General features: G+C 45.2%; 1 protein-coding gene across 1 annotated transcript in view; it reads right to left on the reverse strand.

Moving 5' to 3' along the window:
• Positions 1-18,006, reverse strand: part of prkg2 (protein kinase cGMP-dependent 2) — a 179,100-nt gene that overhangs the window by 82,723 nt on the left and 78,371 nt on the right. Inside the window, exon 7 of the mRNA XM_085965162.1 lies at positions 13,396-13,494. Within this exon, the coding sequence (XP_085821288.1) occupies positions 13,396-13,494 (99 nt within the window). The remainder of the gene's footprint in view (positions 1-13,395; positions 13,495-18,006) is intronic.

Below are 18,006 nucleotides of genomic sequence, written 5' to 3' on the forward strand. Positions count from 1 at the left end.
TCCATCAAAGTCAATAAAAAGGAAAATTGGGCACGGACTATAGAAACATAGAAACATAGAAACTAGGAGCAGGAGTAGGCCATTCGGCTCTTCGAGCCTGCTCCACCATTCAACGAGATCATGGCTGATCATCCAAACCCTAGCACCCGGTCCCTACACCGACAGCCATCCCACCCAAGCCCTATCCCCGTAACCCCGTAACCCCACGTATTTAATCCCCCCTAACACTAAGGGCCAATTTTTATCATGGCCAATCAACCTAACCCGCACATCTTTGGACTGTGGGAGGAAACCGGAGCACCCGGAGGAAACCCACGCAAACACGGGGAGAATGTATAACAGGCGGCCCAATGAATATCGCGTGGTACATGCCTGTTTTTTCCCTAAGATAGTAGATATGTGGGAGACTATCAGAAAAAGTAATTCATTTTGGGTCAATTGACAGCTTTAAAAAAGACCTGGGTCATTGAAGGGGATTCAGGGTTTTAGAGATATTAATAGATCTGTTTGATTCACATGGGGGTTAGGGAGAGAGTCCATTATTGATGTAATAATCAAATGCTGGAAATACTCAGCAGGTCAGGTAGCACCTGTGGAGAGAGAAACTATTACGTCCGTGAATGATTGAGACACGGACAGCAGGAGTTGAACGAAACAAGTCTTTACTGATGGAAGTCAATAGTGAAACTGAAAACAACAGAGGCTCACTAGCGCCTTTATACAGGGGTGGTCACTGCCGGTACTGCAGTCTGAGACCAGTTATTCTCTTAAAGGTACATACACAACAATTCCTCCCCTTTTAGATAAACAGTACATAACATTTATTTAACAACTAAATGATAACTAATTACAATCACAATTACGGTTGCTAGATACATTGGTTAAGTTTAAGCAATTATAAGTTCAGTCTTTGAGGAGGCTTCCTGATTCTGTCTGGATAGCGCCTCTTTGGGGTATCAGGTTCTTCTGGCAATGTTGAGTCGGGATCAATGTCGTTGTTTGGTTCATCTGCTTCCAATATTACCGGTTCTGCAGTAGCTGCAATTGGAACGTCGATTTCATTACCAGGTGTATCAGATCGTGGTGTGGAGTTGACGTTTTCCAGTGACTCTAGAATCTGGTCAGCATGGCGTCTTACAATGCTCTCCCCAATGTCCACGGTATACATGAGAGGTCCTTGTCGTGTACAAATCGTTCCTGGCTGCCATTTCTCAGTGCGGTAGTCCCGGGCCAAAACTGGTTGACCTATCTTAAAACTCCTGGTCGGCCTATCATTCATATTCTGAAACTGCCTGTTCTCCACATCTCTTTGGACGTTTGGCTTAACCAAATCCAAGTGGCATCGTAGTATTCGATTGAAGAACATCATGGCTGGAGTTTGGTTGGTAACCGCATGTGTCGCATTCCGGTAGGCAAACAAGAAGTTGTCCACCTTGTGTTGTAGGGGTATATCTTCATTACACATTGCCTTGATAGCCTTCTTGAATGTTTGGACAAACCTCTCGGCCAATCCATTAGTGGCTGGATGATATGGGGCAGATGTGTAATGCTTAACATCTTTGTTCTTTAAGAACCTCCGGAACTCTTCAGACACAAACTGTGGTCCATTGTCAGAGCAAATCTGTTCAGGCAGCCCATTCCTGGCGAATATGGTTCGTAAAACTGTGATAGTTTTTTCCGTGGTGGTTGAGGACATTTTTATTACCTCTGGCCACTTTGAATGTGCATCCACCACAATTAAAAACATCGAGTCCATGAAGGGACCAGCAAAATCAATGTGCACCCTTTGCCATGGAGATGAGGGCCACTCCCATGGATGCAGAGGAGCTTGTGGTGGGGCGTTTTGGACTTTCTGGCATCCTGCACAGCTCTTGGTCATCTCTTCGATTTCTCTATCGATTCCCGGCCACCACACAAACGCTCTGGCTAAGTTCTTCATTTTTACCCCACCCAGATGACCCTCATGAAGCTCATTGAGCACTCTATCCGTCAACTTAGGTGGAATTACTACTCTGGATCCACACATCAAGGTTCCTCTGCACACTGACAGCTGTTCTCTTCTCGGCGAGAATGCTGGCAGCAGTGGTTCGCCATGTGCTGGCCTTCCCTTCACCGTTAAATCATAGACCCGTGATAGTATCGGGTCACTCCGTGTTTCCTTTTCTATGTTTGCATTCGTCACAGGGAGACATTCGACGATGGTCGAGTGGAATAACTCCATTGGATCCACTGCAAGCTCTTCTTCTTCCACTGTCGGCAACGGTAGGCGTGACAATCCATCAGCATTTCCATGCTGTTTAGTTCCATTGTACTCGATGTCATATTGGTGTGCCCCTAGGAAAAGGGACCACCTCTGCAGCCGTTGTGCTGTCATTATCGGTACGCCCTTCTGAGGGTTGAAAATGGAGACAAGAGGTTGATGATCGGTTAGTAGAGTAAATTTTTGACCGTGCAGGTAGTGATTGAACTTCTTCACCCCCCACACTAGGCTGAGGGCCTCTCTGTCAATCTGGGCGTAGTTACGCTCGGCAGAAGTTAACGAGCGTGACGCAAAAGCTATCGGCCTCTCTAAACCATCAAGGAATTTATGTGACAGTACCGCCCCAATGCCGTAGGGAGACGCATCACACGCCAGTCTGATCGGCAGTGCTGGGTTGTAGTGAGCCAATACTTCCCTTGAAGTGATTAAGTCCTTACTCTTCTGAAAGGCCCGCTTACAATCATCGCTCCATTTCCATGCTACCCCCGTTCGTAGCAGGGCGTTCAGTGGGTGCAGAATTGTCGACAAATTCGGCAAAAACTTATGGTAGTAATTCACCAATCCGAGGAATGACCTCAGTTGCGACACATTTTCAGGCGCTGGGGCCTTAACAACCGCTTCAATTTTGTCAGGGGACTTATGTAACCCCACTTCATCAATCACGTGGCCACAAAACGATATCTGTTGCTTAAAAAATTCGCACTTGGGGCGGTTGACTCGCAACCCATGTTCCCGTAGTCTAGTGAGCACCTGTTCTAGGTTGTTAAGGTGTTCACTGTCATCTTCACCTGTCACAAGGATGTCGTCCAAGTAACACTGAGTCCCCGGAATCCCTTGCAGGACTTGTTCCATCGCTCTTTGCCATATCGCCGGAGCCGATGCTACTCCGAATACCAATCGATGATACTGGTAAAGACCTTTGTGAGTGTTTATCGTGAGACACTTCCTAGAGGACTCTTCAACCTCCATCTGCAAATATGCTTGTGCTAGGTCAATTTTTGTAAAACGCTTCCCTCCAGACAGTGAGGCGAAGATGTCTTCTATCCTTGGAAGAGGATATTGTACTGTGTGAAGGACTGGGTTCACCGTCACCTTGAAATCCCCACAGATGCGAATCTTCCTTGGCTCCCCGGACTTATTGCTTAACGTTTTCTTCATGACAGTCCAGTCGACCTTAGACAACACGCCTGCCTTCTCCAGATTCTCCAGCTCTGCCTCGACGGCTGGGCGAATTGCATATGGTACCGGTCTTGCTTTGAAAAACTTGGGAACTGCATTCTCTTCTATTTTTATCGAGGCGATTACGCCTTTAAGCGTGCCCAGTTCTTGTTGAAATACCTCTTTGGCGTTAGCTAAGATTGTTGACAATCGTCCAGGAGTGACGTCTTCATCTTTTTTACCGTCCACCGTTATTGCATGAATGGAGTGCCAATCTAAGTTTATCTTCCTGATCCATTCCCGTCCCAATAACGGTGGTCCACCATTTGGCAGTATGTAGAGATACAATTTCCATATTTTCTTGCCGTTGTATTCGACAGGCACCCTTATTTTTCCTCTGGGGTATACTTTTTGCCCCGTATACGTCGTCAAGACGATGGATGTCTCTCTCAAGGGTATGTGTGAAAATAGCCGCTCGTAGTCTCGTCGATTCATGACGGTTAGCGCTGATCCTGTATCCAATTCCATTTTAACTTGGGACCCTGCTATCGTGAGGGTGACCCAAATGGTTCGGTGATCCTCTTTTGCGATTACATTGTGAAGTTTGAGACAGCTTAGTCTCCTGTTCCCGGATTCACTATCGCTCATCTGGTCTTTGGAACTACTGCCCGTCATCTTTTGTACTTTCTTGTACGGTTCCTTAGTAGCCTTTTTGTTGTCGCTGGTCTTCTTCCCAGACCTGCAAACTCGTGCAATGTGTCCCATCTTCCCGCATTGCCTGCATATTTTGTCTTTGGACCAGCAGTCCTTCTGGTCATGGTTAGTTCTGCCGCAGCGATAACATTTTGCAAACTCCCGTGTCATTACGTGGGTGCCGTATTCCTGTGGTTTTTGTTGAATTTCTGCAGCTCCCCTGGCTGCTGCTTCATACGATACTGCCACGCTGAAAGCCTTATCTAGCGTTAGCTCTTTCTCTGAGAGTAACTTCTTCTGTGTTCCTTCACTCAGGAGTCCAGAGACAAATTTGTCCCGTAGGGTATCTGCCAGTCCTGCTCCGAACTGGCAGTGCTTTGATAGCTTGCGTAATTCCGTAAGGTACTCAGCATTGCTCTCATCTTTATGCTGAGTTCTCCTGTGGAATTTAAATCTTTCTGCTATCAACAGCGGTGCAGGGTTTAGGTGTTCCTGTAGGACAGCAACAATTTCGTTAAAACTCTTCACCTTCGGTTTGGCTGGAGTAATCAGGTCCCGCAATAGGCCGTACGTTCTAGCGCCCATTAAGTTTAGCAATATCAATGCCTTTTTCTCCTCCGCTATTTCGTTTGCCTCGAAATATACCTCGACTCTTTCCACATACATGGTCCAGTCCTCTATTGTATTATCAAAAGCAGTGATACAGCCAGTCTTCGGCATCTTGCAAATCTAAAATGGCGCCTCCCGCGCTTTGCCTTCTTCCCCGATTTAACAAAATGGCGCCTCCCGTGCTTTGCCTTCTTCCCCGCTGATTAAGATGGCGCCTCCTGCGCTTTGCCTTCTTCCCCGCTGTTGTTAGCGCTGCTTTCCGCGGTTCCCGTTGCAACCTGCAGCTCCTCGCAGTTTCTTGCGCGTTTAATATTTCTTTTTTTATTATTTTCCCGTCGTGGAACAACCCTGTGGGACTCTTGCCTCCCTCTTCGCGGGTTTGTACGCAGCCCGGCTTCGTAGCACCGGCCGCGCCCTGTGTGCTCCACCCTCTCTCTCTCTCTTCTTCCCGACAACGCTGCTCGGCCCCGTTGCAAACCACCCGCTCGAGTTCGCGACTGCCGCAGCCCAGGAAGGATCAGTGCACTACCTGCCACCAGCCCGATTAGCTGAAGCACCGTCGACAGGAACCAGGCCCCGCTTCTGACAGCTTCTCCAGCAATCTTCAACTCCGCAAACACAGGGGCGGATGCCCACGGTCGACGCCCGTTTCTACTGCCTCTTACTTTCTTTTCTTTCTGGCCTCGACCTCTGCTCACTTCGCTGTAGGAATGGAGCCCAGGAGGTGGTGCAGACTGTAGGTAGGTTCGTATCTGCTCGTCGCCAGTATTACGTCCATGAATGATTGAGACACGGACAGCAGGAGTTGAACAAAACAAGTCTTTACTGATGGAAGTCAATAGTGAAACTGAAAACAACAGAGGCTCACTAGCACCTTTTATACAGGGGTTGTCACTGCCGGTACTGCAGTCTGAGACCAGTTATTCTCTTAAAGGTACATACACAACAGAAACTGAGCTGGCATTTGAAGTCGATGACCTTTTGTCCGAACTGGCCATACAATGAGCCTAAATTAATACTAATCTTTCATCAGAACTCGTAAAAGTCATCGACCTGAAACGTTAACTCTGTTTCTCTCTTCTTCTGTAACCTGCCCCATCGAAGTGCTCATCTGAGTCCTCTGCAGCAGAACTCATGTGCAACCTCACCCTCCGGCGAGCTGACACCTGTACTATCCTTGCCCCCTGCCCTGGCTGCAGGCCACTTATGCCGCTTTCTCATCACGTGCAGATCCTGCCTCTATGCTATCCTCTAAATGATGCGCAGTGTCAGTATCTGAGGCTCAACACCACCACTCCAAAGTTCTCTTGCTGAGATAAGCATCTCAGTCTCCCATAATTAGACTAATATACCATCAGCTTTGAGGTTGTTTATCACAATGTTTGGAAAAATAAGGACCAAGGTGCAAAGATTTTGTATAACAAAACCATAGTAATAGATTAACTGTGATCTCCGTCACTGATTGGAATTTGTACCAATACACAAAATGTGTATGTTATAAAGAGCGAAGGCAAAGATTGAATAGGTGCATATTAAACTTAAATGCTTCAAGGGATCAATAAATACCAAGCACAGCCCTTACTATAAACAAACAAGCTTTGTGAAAATCAACTGAAAGAAACATCTTTGTACAGGAAACTTTGGTTTAACCGGAGGTTGTATGTCCGGAAACCTCGCTCTACCGGCAGAATTCACCCCCCGAAAACAGCGCCTGAGTAACCGGCAATGTTGCCGGTTCCGAGTCCGAGTCTCCAACGGTTGCCGAGTTCGTCAGTGGGGGTAGTTCTACAAACTGCCACTACTCGGCCTCTTGGCGCCAGCGGAACTCGGAACACCTCAGAAACCCTGCATCAGGAGTCTCACCCTCCCACGCTGCCGGTAGCCTCTTCTGATCCGCCATTTTTTGGGGTTCCAGTACAGTACTGTGTGTCTCCCACGCTGCCGGTAGCCTCTTCTGATCCGCCATGTTTTGGGGTTCCAGTCCAGTACTGTGTGTCTCCCACGCTGTTGCAACTCATTGGACTGCATTATGGAAATCCCAAAAGTTGATCCAACCAAAAGGAAGAGAGTGGTGTTAACTTTAAAGCAGAAAATTGATATATGCAAACGACTAGAAATGGGAGCGAAGCGTATGCACATTATGAAAGAATTCAAAATCGGTTCGTCAACAATGTACGACATCAAAGCGCAGAAGGATAAGCTGCTCAAGTTTTATGCAAGCTCGGAGACATCTAAGAGTGTAGTGAAACGGCGCATGCTTTGTAAGCCTAAGCTTGAAGAGCTGGATACCGTGCTTTGAGTGGTTTGCTCTGAAGCGTTCAGAGAGTGTTCCGATTTCCGGACCCATGCTAATATCAAAAGCGAAGGATTTTTATGCAAAGATGGAGCTCACTGACAAGTGTGCTTTCTCTGATGGATGGCTATCGTGCTTCAAGGCACGGCATGGGATACGACGACTCGATGTTTGCGGGGAGAAGAAATCAGCTGATCACGACGCCGCAGAAGAATACTGCGATTATTTCAATCAGATTGTGCAGCAACATGATTTGTCGCCAGCACAGCTATACAATGCCGATGAAACGGGCTTATTTTGGAGGTGTTTGCCAGAATCAACACTTGCTGGGGCTAGTGAGGCTAATGCTTCAGGTTACAAGAAAAATAAAGATCGTGTAACCGTGCTAACATGTGCGAACGCTGCTGGATCACACCGGGTTAAACTTCTCGTCATTGGGAAGTATAAAAATCCCCGTGCATTTAAAAATGTGAGGCACTTACCTGTTGAGTACAAAGCTCAAGCAAATGCTTGGATGGATAAGGAAATCTTTTCAAATTGGTTCCATCATACTTTTGCTCCATCTGTGAGGGAACATTTCCGTAGAATAAGGAAACCTGAAGATAGCAAATGCATTTTATTGCTGGATAATTGTAGAGCCCATCCGCATGAATCCGAGTTGGTTTCTAGAAATATTTTCACCATTTATTTGCCACCAAATGTAACTTCTCTCATACAACCCATGGACCAGGGTGTTATCCAAAATCTCAAGTGTCATTACAAGAAAGATTTCCTACATAGACTGATAAGCCAAGATGACAATACAGGTATTCAGGCATTTCAGAAGGAATACAATCTTAAAGATGCCATCTTTAATGTTGCATGGTCCTGGAAATTGGTGAAAGGTCACACTTTGAGACAAGCCTGGTGCAAATTGTGGCCTTCTGTAATGTTGGCTGAAGGTTCTTCTTCAGAGGAGGAATTTTGTGGGTTCAATGTTCGTCCGCGGAAGACTGCAGTAATGGAAATGGCTGACATGGTGAAAGATGTAGGCCCAGCAAACCCTCTACATCACCTCAGTGAAAGTGATATTGAGCAGTGGGTTGATGCCGATAGAGAAGTTGCTGTTGTGCATTTGCTAAGTGATGATGAAATAATGGAGAATGTTTTGAATCCAAGGAAAGAAAAGGAAAGTGTGATGGAAAATGAAGACGATGAGATTTCTGAAGTGAACAAGATTTCTTGGGCTAAAGCTGCAGCAGATCTTGCTTCATTCATCAAATTTGCTGAAAGCCATTCTTGCTATTCTGCCCAAGAAGTTATGCAGCTCCATATTCTGCAGTCTACTTATCTGCAAAGAAGGCAAGAGTCCACTAAGCAAGCAGACATCCGGGACATGTTTAAGAAAGCTTCCAAAAGAGTTGGAGCAGTGGAAGTGCCTGAAGAATTTGTTGAAGTGCATGATCCTGATGAACCAGTTGGCTTGGAATAAGTGTACAGTTAACCACCGTACAGTACTTTATACTGTACTGTACAGTCGTTTAAGTTTTGGTGCACTGCACAGTCGTTTATAAGTTTTGTTTTACTGTTAAGTTGTTTATAAGTTTTGTTTTACTATCAAGTCGTTTATAAGTTTTGTTTTACTGTTAAGTTATTAAAGAGTTATGGATTACCATCAACTGGCAGTACTGTACTTAATCAAGCATCTTTCACCATCCATTTAACACAACATTCTGTAGGTGAGTACCCAATTACTGTATGTTGCACATTTCTTGATTTTTAAATTTTTCTTAGTTAAAAACAGCCTGGGTTGATAATCCGCTCACCACTCCGGAACTTTTGATAGATCGGCATCACGCCGGTCCCGTCGGTGCCGGATATCAGAACTTTTCCTGTACTAGAAACACACACACTGTGACTGCTTGATTTCGTCGTCAGCTTTTAGAAGAACTTACGTCAAGGCTTTAAGTGGCCTGGGGTCTCAACCACAGTGACAGCAGATGTTCAAAAATGCCACTACATCAAATGATAAACATTTGCTCTTCAGGCCGTTAAAAATTAAACAATGCAATTACCTGTGAAATATTGCCTTGCACTAAAAATAAAGTACTGTGTTATGTTTAGCAAAGGATTATACAAGAGAGCTCCACCCCAATGTCAGTGGGTGCATGCACCTGTCACTGTGGTACTCAATGTACAGATCAGGTTTGACCTTTGATTCGTGTTGAGTTAGCTAATCTCAGCCAGGAGGAAGGTGGAGGCACACAAAGGATTTTAGCGTCCCTGGGCCAAAGATAAGAAAAATTAACGAGTAACCACTCTTACGCTGAGAAATTCGCCAATGCTGCACCCATTTTACAACAACAACAACTTGCATTTATATAGCAGCTTTAATATAATAAAACTTCCCAAGGTGCTTCACAGGAGTGTTATCAAACAAAATTTGACACCGAGCCACATAAGGAGATGTTAGGACAGGTGGAGGTAGGTTTTAAGGAGCGTTTTAAAAAAGTAGAGAGGGGTAGAGGGGCGGAGAGGTTTAGGGAGGGAATTCCAGAGCTTAAGGCCTTGGCACCAGCTGCCAATGGTGGAGCAATGAAAATCAGGGATATGCAAGAGGCCACAATTGGAGGAGCATAGAGATCTCAGAGGGTTGTAGGCAAACAGGACCGGCTTTTCAAATGGGAGATTTTGTGCATGCTTGAAATCTTGAATGGGTTGCGCAGCCCGTTAAAGGAAGCGCACACTCAAAACAAAATTAGGGGGAACATTCGTTGTTGGGCTGGAGGAGGTTACAGAGATAGGGAGGGGTGAGACCTTGGAGAGATTTAAAAACAAGGATGAGAATTTTAAAATCGAGGCGTTGTCGGACCGGGGACCAGTGCATGTCAGCCAGTGCATGTCAACGAGCACAGGGGTGATGGGTGAATGGGACTTAGTGCGAGTTCGGATATGGGCTGCAGATTTTTGGATGAGCTCAGCTTGCCAGTCCGATATAAATGAAGCCCAAAGCCCAATATTGGACCCGTTCAGGCATAGCAACTGTTCCCTGCTTCCAGCTCACTCTGGCCTGGGCAAAATTTCTAGGCTAAAATTTCTATTCAGAACTGGATTAGGCTTGGCTACAATACCTGCCCCTCTCACCAAATTTACGGAGAGTTCGAGGTGGGAGGCTGGCCAGGAGATCATTGGAATAGTCGAAACTAGAGGTAACAAAAGCATGGATGAGGGTTCCAGCAACATATGAACTGAGGCAGGGGCAGAATTGGGTGATGTTATGGAGGTGGAAGTAAGCGGTCCTGATGATGGAGAGGATATAGGGTTGGAAGCTTAGCTCAGGGTTAATAGGACGCCAAGATTGCAAACAGTCTGGTTCAGCATCATATAGTGGCCAGGAAGAGGGATAGCTCGGCAACAAAATTTACATGCGTAAAACTGGTGTAAAATAGTCCAATATGGTGGGTGGTGTGTGTGTACATTCTGAGCCAGAAATGAACCGCCTGCCATACTGGTACAGGCATCAAAAGACGCATCCACGGCCCATGCTTCTTTGATGCCGCCTTTATCATATTGTTTCGCTTTGGACGCAGCCGGAATGGACAACCAGATCTACATGTGGCCTAATTCTAAGGGGCCACTGCAGCCACCGCCAAAAGTTAAGTTTAAAAAAATTCTCAGCCTGAATGTGGAGTTGGGATATGGAGAAATGCTCCACCCGGCTTCATGTTAAAGCAACCGGCTACTGCCGGCCACCGCTCGCTGCCATCCTCCCTCTTTCAATCGCTCTCTCCCTCTCCCGATCAGTCCCTTGCCCCCTCCGGATTACTATTTCCCTCTCCCAATCGCTGCCTCCTCCCCTTTCCTGATATCTCACTCTACCCCTCCCGATTGTTATTTCATTCTCCCGATCACTGCCTGCTCCCCTTTCCCAATCACTCCTCTCCCCCTCCCGACCGCAGCCTCTCTCCCTCTCCCAATTGCAGCCTACTTCCCCCTCAGTCTCCCTCCCTCTCCCGATCGCAGCCTCCCTCCCTCTCCCAATCGCTAACCCCCTCTTGCCAAACCATACCCGAGGGCAGTTGCCGATGACACAGTGGCCCAAAATTGAAATGATTTTCTCTGACGAGCTGCATTGGGATGTCCAACAGGCGTCTGCAGCTTGCTAATCTGATATAAATGAGGCCCAAAGCCCAATATTGGACCTGTTCCAGCATAGCGATTGTTCCCAGCTTACAAAATTTCTACACATTCAGACTGAGAATTTTTTTTAAACTTAACTTTTGGCGGTGGCTGCAGTGGCCCCTTAAAATTCTAGGCCAAAATTTCTATTCAGGACTGGATTAGGCTTGACTACATTACCTGCCCCACTCACCAACACCCAATATCTGGGCTCACTTATAAACAAATGCGACTTATGGATGGTGTCAGAATATCACTGGTACCTGTGGAGCTGTACCTAAGAATCATTCACTACCTGCAGGAGAGGAGAGGCAGAAAGGGAGAAAACTGAAGAAAAATAATTCATTAAAAATAAATTAGCTACACTTAGCTAAATAATGCTTTCATAAAATAGGGAGAAAAATCCTATAACTGACAGCTTTGTACTTAAACTTGAGCCTAGAAATTCGATTAAACCCAAAAACAGGCGGTGCCACCGTGGGCCAAGGTTAACGGCCGCCCGGTATTTTGGTGCTGCCTGCTGATTTAAATGAGTGGAGCACAGAAGGTCCCATGCAACGCGTTCTTTCTGGCGGTAACATCAGCAGGAGGCTGAAGGTCACGTCTAAAGGATCGGAGCGGCGTTCTCGGGCAGTCACCTATTAACAGTGAAAGACTGTAGCATAGATGTTGTTAAACCGTTGCGTGAGAAATCAACTGAAATAAATTTTTTAAAAAGGGAAACATGAAGCTCTTGGGCACGAGTTTACTGATGTAAATCGTGCAGAAGAGAGTTCAATTAAATTTTTAACAACAACAGACTTCGGAAGAACTCTTGGTGAGAATATGGTGTTAAATTTTCCTTAATTCTTAGCCTTTTAAAAACAGACCTCAAAACTTTGCACATTATTTTATCAGTTACTAAACAAGATACCTAATTTATAAAATTTAAGGAAATGCAGTTTTGATTTATTTTCCAGAGATTCTTACAACTGTAGTACATTATAGTTTATTTTAAAAGAATTTACCAGTTGTAATGTTTGACTGACCGGGGTGGGGAGATTTGGTGCATCTAATTGGAAGCAGTTTTCAATCCAATTATATAGTCTGAGCTCTCCATTGTTAACCAGTTATCTCAGCAGCTGTTTACTGTATGGTTTATAGCTCACCGCCGCTTTCCTTCGGCTCCACGTGCTGTCAACAGCTCCATGCATGGGCATGCTTTGGAGAGGGCGGTAAGAGGAGAGGTGACGTCTAAAATTAATGAGCATGAGTCAATTCGGCGTTGCACGGTGATTGATGGCACGCTCCTGGTAATTAACATACTTGCAATGAGCGCAGGCAATGGTAGCGCTGCTGAGCTGCAAAATATGGCGGCCGCCGTGTTCTGTGCCAGAAATGGGCAGAAGCAAGGTGGCCGCCATTTTTTTTTTAAACCGGCCTTAACGGCCAGCGCTAAAGGTTCAAATTTCTAGGCCAATGCGCCATAGATTATGAACAAATCAAGACTGAGTCCTACTTCACTCAGTTGCTAACCTGAGCCATGTTGAGTAGGAAAGGCTGTTGCATCTACTAGTGAGGGGAGGGGAGTGGAAAATTGGAGCACGGGTTCAAGCCTGGGCAATCCCTGGCCCTTTCTAGTCACTGGTTGGTTACAGGGGTTTTGAGGCAGCCTGGAAGCAGACTGTTTACCATTTTGACTAAAGGTGTCAAGATAAAGAAAGAAAAATGAGGAAAATAACTTTCTAGCAAAAATATTAGGCAAAAAGAAAATATAATAAATGTTTTTGAAGTTCTAATCTATAAATGATTGCATTTGTATGACATTCTATTTTAACACAGGATGTAACCCATTTAAGATGGCATAATGAATGTCGTGTTCATATGCTATTATCACCAATAGTAATTTCTATGGCCAGGACTTTCCTTGGAGCAGTGCCCACTCCACCACCGTAACTTCACTGGAAGTGCGGTGCACACAGTTTACACACATAAACGTGAGTTCCGCAGCACTTCCGGCAACAATACAGTGGTGGGGCGAGAACAGCTCCGAGGAAATTAGTCCTCTTGGTTTATATCATAATAATTCATACTAACGTGTTCATTTTCCTCAGAAGGTGGTGTATATCTGTAAATGTGCTTCAACGTGTCAGTCCTAAATACTTTTAAAATATTGAAACAGTGCTAAATGTTGCTATTTTTACATTTACTATTGTATGTATTCTTGAGGATAAGTACGACTTACTTGGCATGTCTTTTCTCATCATCTCTAGCCAACTCTGCTACATAGCCCCGAAGGTAGTTCTGGAGTTCATCAAATGTACCAACTGTTTGATTGAATGTTCTGTCACATGCAACAAGATAAATAATGGAAACAGCATATAATTGTTTTTTGAAATTATGAATCAACTTATTGCTCTGAGCCTACTTCAGCGGATCAAAAATATTCTTCATCTGACAATAAATACAATAGCTCTGAAATGTTTTTGATGGGTTCTGCTGGATGGGAGACCAGGAGAACTTCAGGGCGCATGATTTTAAAATAAATATATATAAAAATAACATCTATCATTATAAAATATTACAAAAGTAACACTACTAGCAATATGGACCATATTTTCTTTTTCAATGAAAAGGATTAAATTCACTTAATCTAAAGGTTTTTGTGACCCACAAACACAAATTGCAGACATGCTCAATCTTGTACAAGCAATTTTATACCATGGGAGTTCATTAGCAGGAATGAAAGAGAATTGTCACACTGAAAACGTAAACCACTTGGACTGAAATATTGAGTAAAATTATTTCACGTTTGATATACTGTACTTTGCAGTCTGTCATTCTTTCACCATTCAGAAAAAGAAAGTGACAGATGTCCAAAAGAAAAGCAAACAGAATTTCATACCAAAAACTCAGTAAATAAAGCAACTAACATTTCTATGTAACTGTAAATATGTCCAATAGAAAGTAAAGGTAGTTAATTGCCTGATTCTTCCACTGAATTCTGCAATGAGACCCTCATGAACCAGCCACCCTAGCTGCAGTGGTTTGCTTGCTGCTGCTCACCATTGGAGGATCTTACATGGCTTGTTACTTTCTTCTCTTCCAAATCCGTGGTGCGGCCTCTTTCCATGGCAATACTGTGCATCATGTATCATACTGTTATCATTTTTCCAACTTTCGCTGGGAATATTGTAAGGTCCCGCTTGTTGTGTATGTAATATGTGTGCTACTTTGAACCTATGGACAGGACTGCACTACTTGTTGGGCGTAGTGATACGCAGTACCACTCCTGGCCATAGGGGTATAAATAGTACTGTGGGTACTGATCCCCCTCAGTTCCCGCCTGTGGGCATGAAGTAAAGACCTATGTATAGTCCCTACCTCCAACCAGTAAAGACCTGTTTGAGTTATACGTTTAAGTCTTTGTGTTAATTGTTCAATACAAGACACATACTTAACACTGGCGACGAGTCAGGCTCTTACCCTGCGGCAGTTATTCCAGGCGGCTTCGTCCAAAGACAGGACGTTGAAGAGAGGTTTCAATCCTCAACACCCCACTCAAAACTGAAGGGCAGCAGAAATCCTGACAGCTTCCAGCGACTGGAAGAGACAGGCATTAGGACCCTGAAGCCTCCATCAGCTTGTGAACCGGAGTAAAGACAGGACTGGGGAAGAGAGAGAGGTAGGGCGATAGCGATCAGCAGATAAGGGCCGGGCCGCTTTGAAGTGAGGGGCGCAGCCGGGCCAGCGATCGGGACCAAAGATAAGAGCCGCACTCGGACTGAAAGGCGCGGCGGCTGCAGAAGCTCAAGGTGCGAGAGTCGCGGTGCACAGCGCGGGCTATCGATCGCGGCGAAGATAAGGGCCGCACTCGAGGGCTGAAGGGAGACGGCGTCGGGGGACGGGTGAAGACCGCCAAGCGCGGGAAAACCGCCATTTTGTGGGCGGAGGACGACGGCAAGAGCGGGAAGCCGCCATCTTTGATAACAAGTAAAGAAAATAAAATCTGAGAAATTGCAAATCTACAATGCCTAAACACGGGAATATTAGCACCTTTGATAGTGACCTCGAAGATTGGGCCATATATGTTGAAAGAGTAAAAAATTATTGTAAGGCCAATAAAATTCGTGACCAAGATAAAGCTCTAACATTATTAAATTTAATGGGTGCGAAGACGTACGGGCAATTGAAACACCTGTTATCACCAGATGAACCGGCGGATAAGACGTTCGATGAGATTGTTACTGTCCTGAAAGATCATCTAAACCCCACGCCGCTGATGCTAGCGGAACGATTTAAATTTTACGACAGAAGGCAGCTACAGCATGAAAGCAATGCTGATTATTTGCTGGAATTGCGTAAATTAGCGAAATATTGCCAGTTTGGAACGGGATTGACAGAGGCACTTCGAGACAAATTTGTGTGTGGTTTATTTAAACAGGATACACAAAAGCGACTGCTCGAGGAGAATGAGCTGACGCTTGAGAAGGCGGTCACTATGGCAGCAGCACACAAAGCCGCAGCGAGAGGCACGGCAGTAATGCAGCTACGGTCACCGGAGCTCAGTGCACACAAATTGGGTGTGAGTTCTGGCAAATGTTATCGTTGTGGAAAGACAACGCATGATCAGAACCAGTGTTGGTTTAAAAACCAAGAATGTAGAACTTGTGGTAGGCTTGGACATATAGCTAGAGTATGCAGGTCAGGGAAGAAGACCAGCAACAAGAAGTCACCGCAAGGAAAATACGCAAAGGTACACAAGGTGACCGAACAGGAGTCCGATTCAGACGCTAGCAGTAATGAACTGGCTAGCTTAAGCTGTAATGAACTGGCTAGCTTAAGAGTACTCAACGCTGGTAAGGGTGCAGACCTCCAGACAATTTGGGTCACTCTTCAGATAGAAGGAGTCCAAGTAAAACTGGAATTGGACACTGGATCGGCATTGACGGTCATAAATAAAAAAGATTACGGAAAGTTATTCCAGCATATTCCCCTACAGGATACGGGGATTATATTGAAAACATACACGGGGCAAAGAGTGTACCCCATCGGGAAAATAGAGGTTGCAGTGGTCCACAAGGGCGAAGACAGTCAAATAATGGACTTATATGTGATATCTGAAGGAGGTCCTCCACTACTAGGACGGGAGTGGATTAGGAAAATGAATATGGACTGGCATTTCCTACAAACAATAACGAGTGAGAACTCGGTGAAGATAGTCGGCCCAGACTCTGGAACGGATGATGGTAAGCCCAACTCAGGTGCAAAAGACAAAGTTTCAGCACAGAATTCCACTGAGCAACAACAACATAGTTTAACTGTGGATTCTGAGTCTGGCAAGTCTACTGATGTGCCCATTTCTGAGGGACACCGGGCTCGAACTCAACTCCATTTCAAACTACAACAGCAATTAGAACAAATGCTTCGCCGTTTTGAGCAAGAGTTGAATGCAACGAAAGAGTTCTTTGATATAGAGTTGGAGAATCTGGAAAGACAACAGAAGCAGCTGATGGAGAAAATGGAGCAGGAGCACACAAAACGTCTGATGTCAGAGGAGTTAACGGTCAGCCAACTCCTGCATATGCTGAAGGACAGGACTCTGAAATGGGAAAAACTTGAACATGAACTTCAATATTCAAACGAAAGGGGTTCGGAGCTCTCAAAGGTTATTGGAAGAGCTGAGGTGGCCACACAGACTGAGATGACTGCAACAGAGCAGCCCTTGGATGCCAAAAGTACGCTGACTCACGTCAACGTAGAACAACAGACCGCTGAAACAGCTGCTCCGGTAGAGGGATTGCATAGTCCGATCAATCAATCTCCAAAGGAAGTTGAAGTATTAAAATCACAAATGAGGTCACTAGTAAACGACTTGCTGAAAGCCCAGAAAAAGCTGGATGCAGAGGTACACATGAAGAAGTCTCTTCAGGAAAGATGTCTGGATTTGGAACAAGAGCTGGCTAATGTCCAGCTGGGTATGGAGGAAATAGACGACCCTCTCACTGGTCTAGCTCAGGACGACACCGAATATTACGATGTCCTGTCCTGCCCAGCTTGTAACTTCGACTCCCAAAGTGCAGAAATCATGGAGGAGCACCAAAAGTCTACGGAACATCGGGAGAAGCTGGCTCTACGACGGAAACAGGAGGAAGAGAAGGAGGAACTGCGCATGCAGCTGGCAGCTGTGGCAGCTGACAATGGAGCCCAGAGAGTCTCCAAGAAGCAGAAAAGGAAAAGTAAAAACAGAAGATGACCCATCTGAACCATTATCACCTCTACCAGATCACACACGTGGTCCCTCCGAACGGAGCCAATTCAGTTCGGAAGTTCAAACTGTTAAATCCATGGAAGGACTATTGAATGAGTCACTCCAGCAACGTGAACCGACTACACCACAGAGATTGAATCTGTGAACTGTTTTCCGCAGAGACTGAATCTGTGATCTGTTTTGACATGAAGTTATCTATGTATCTATGTTATTCTGTTATGTAAACCTGAAGTTATATATGTATATATGTTATTACGTTATGTTAAATGGGGAGATGACTGTAAAGCTAGGAAGGGAGGAATGTTGTGTATGTAATATGTGTGCTACTTTGAACCTATGGACAGGACTGCACTACTTGTTGGGCGTAGTGATACGCAGTACCACTCCTGGCCATAGGGGTATAAATAGTACTGTGGGTACTGATCCCCCTCAGTTCCCGCCTGTGGGCATGAAGTAAAGACCTATGTATAGTCCCTACCTCCAACCAGTAAAGACCTGTTTGAGTTATACGTTTAAGTCTTTGTGTTAATTGTTCAATACAAGACACATACTTAACACCGCTTAATGCAAGCATCTGAAGGGATG

Source organism: Somniosus microcephalus, chromosome 2, assembly GCF_052327205.1.
Source record: "Somniosus microcephalus isolate GS21.2 chromosome 2, FLI_Smic_1.0, whole genome shotgun sequence".
NCBI lineage: Eukaryota > Metazoa > Chordata > Chondrichthyes > Squaliformes > Somniosidae > Somniosus > Somniosus microcephalus.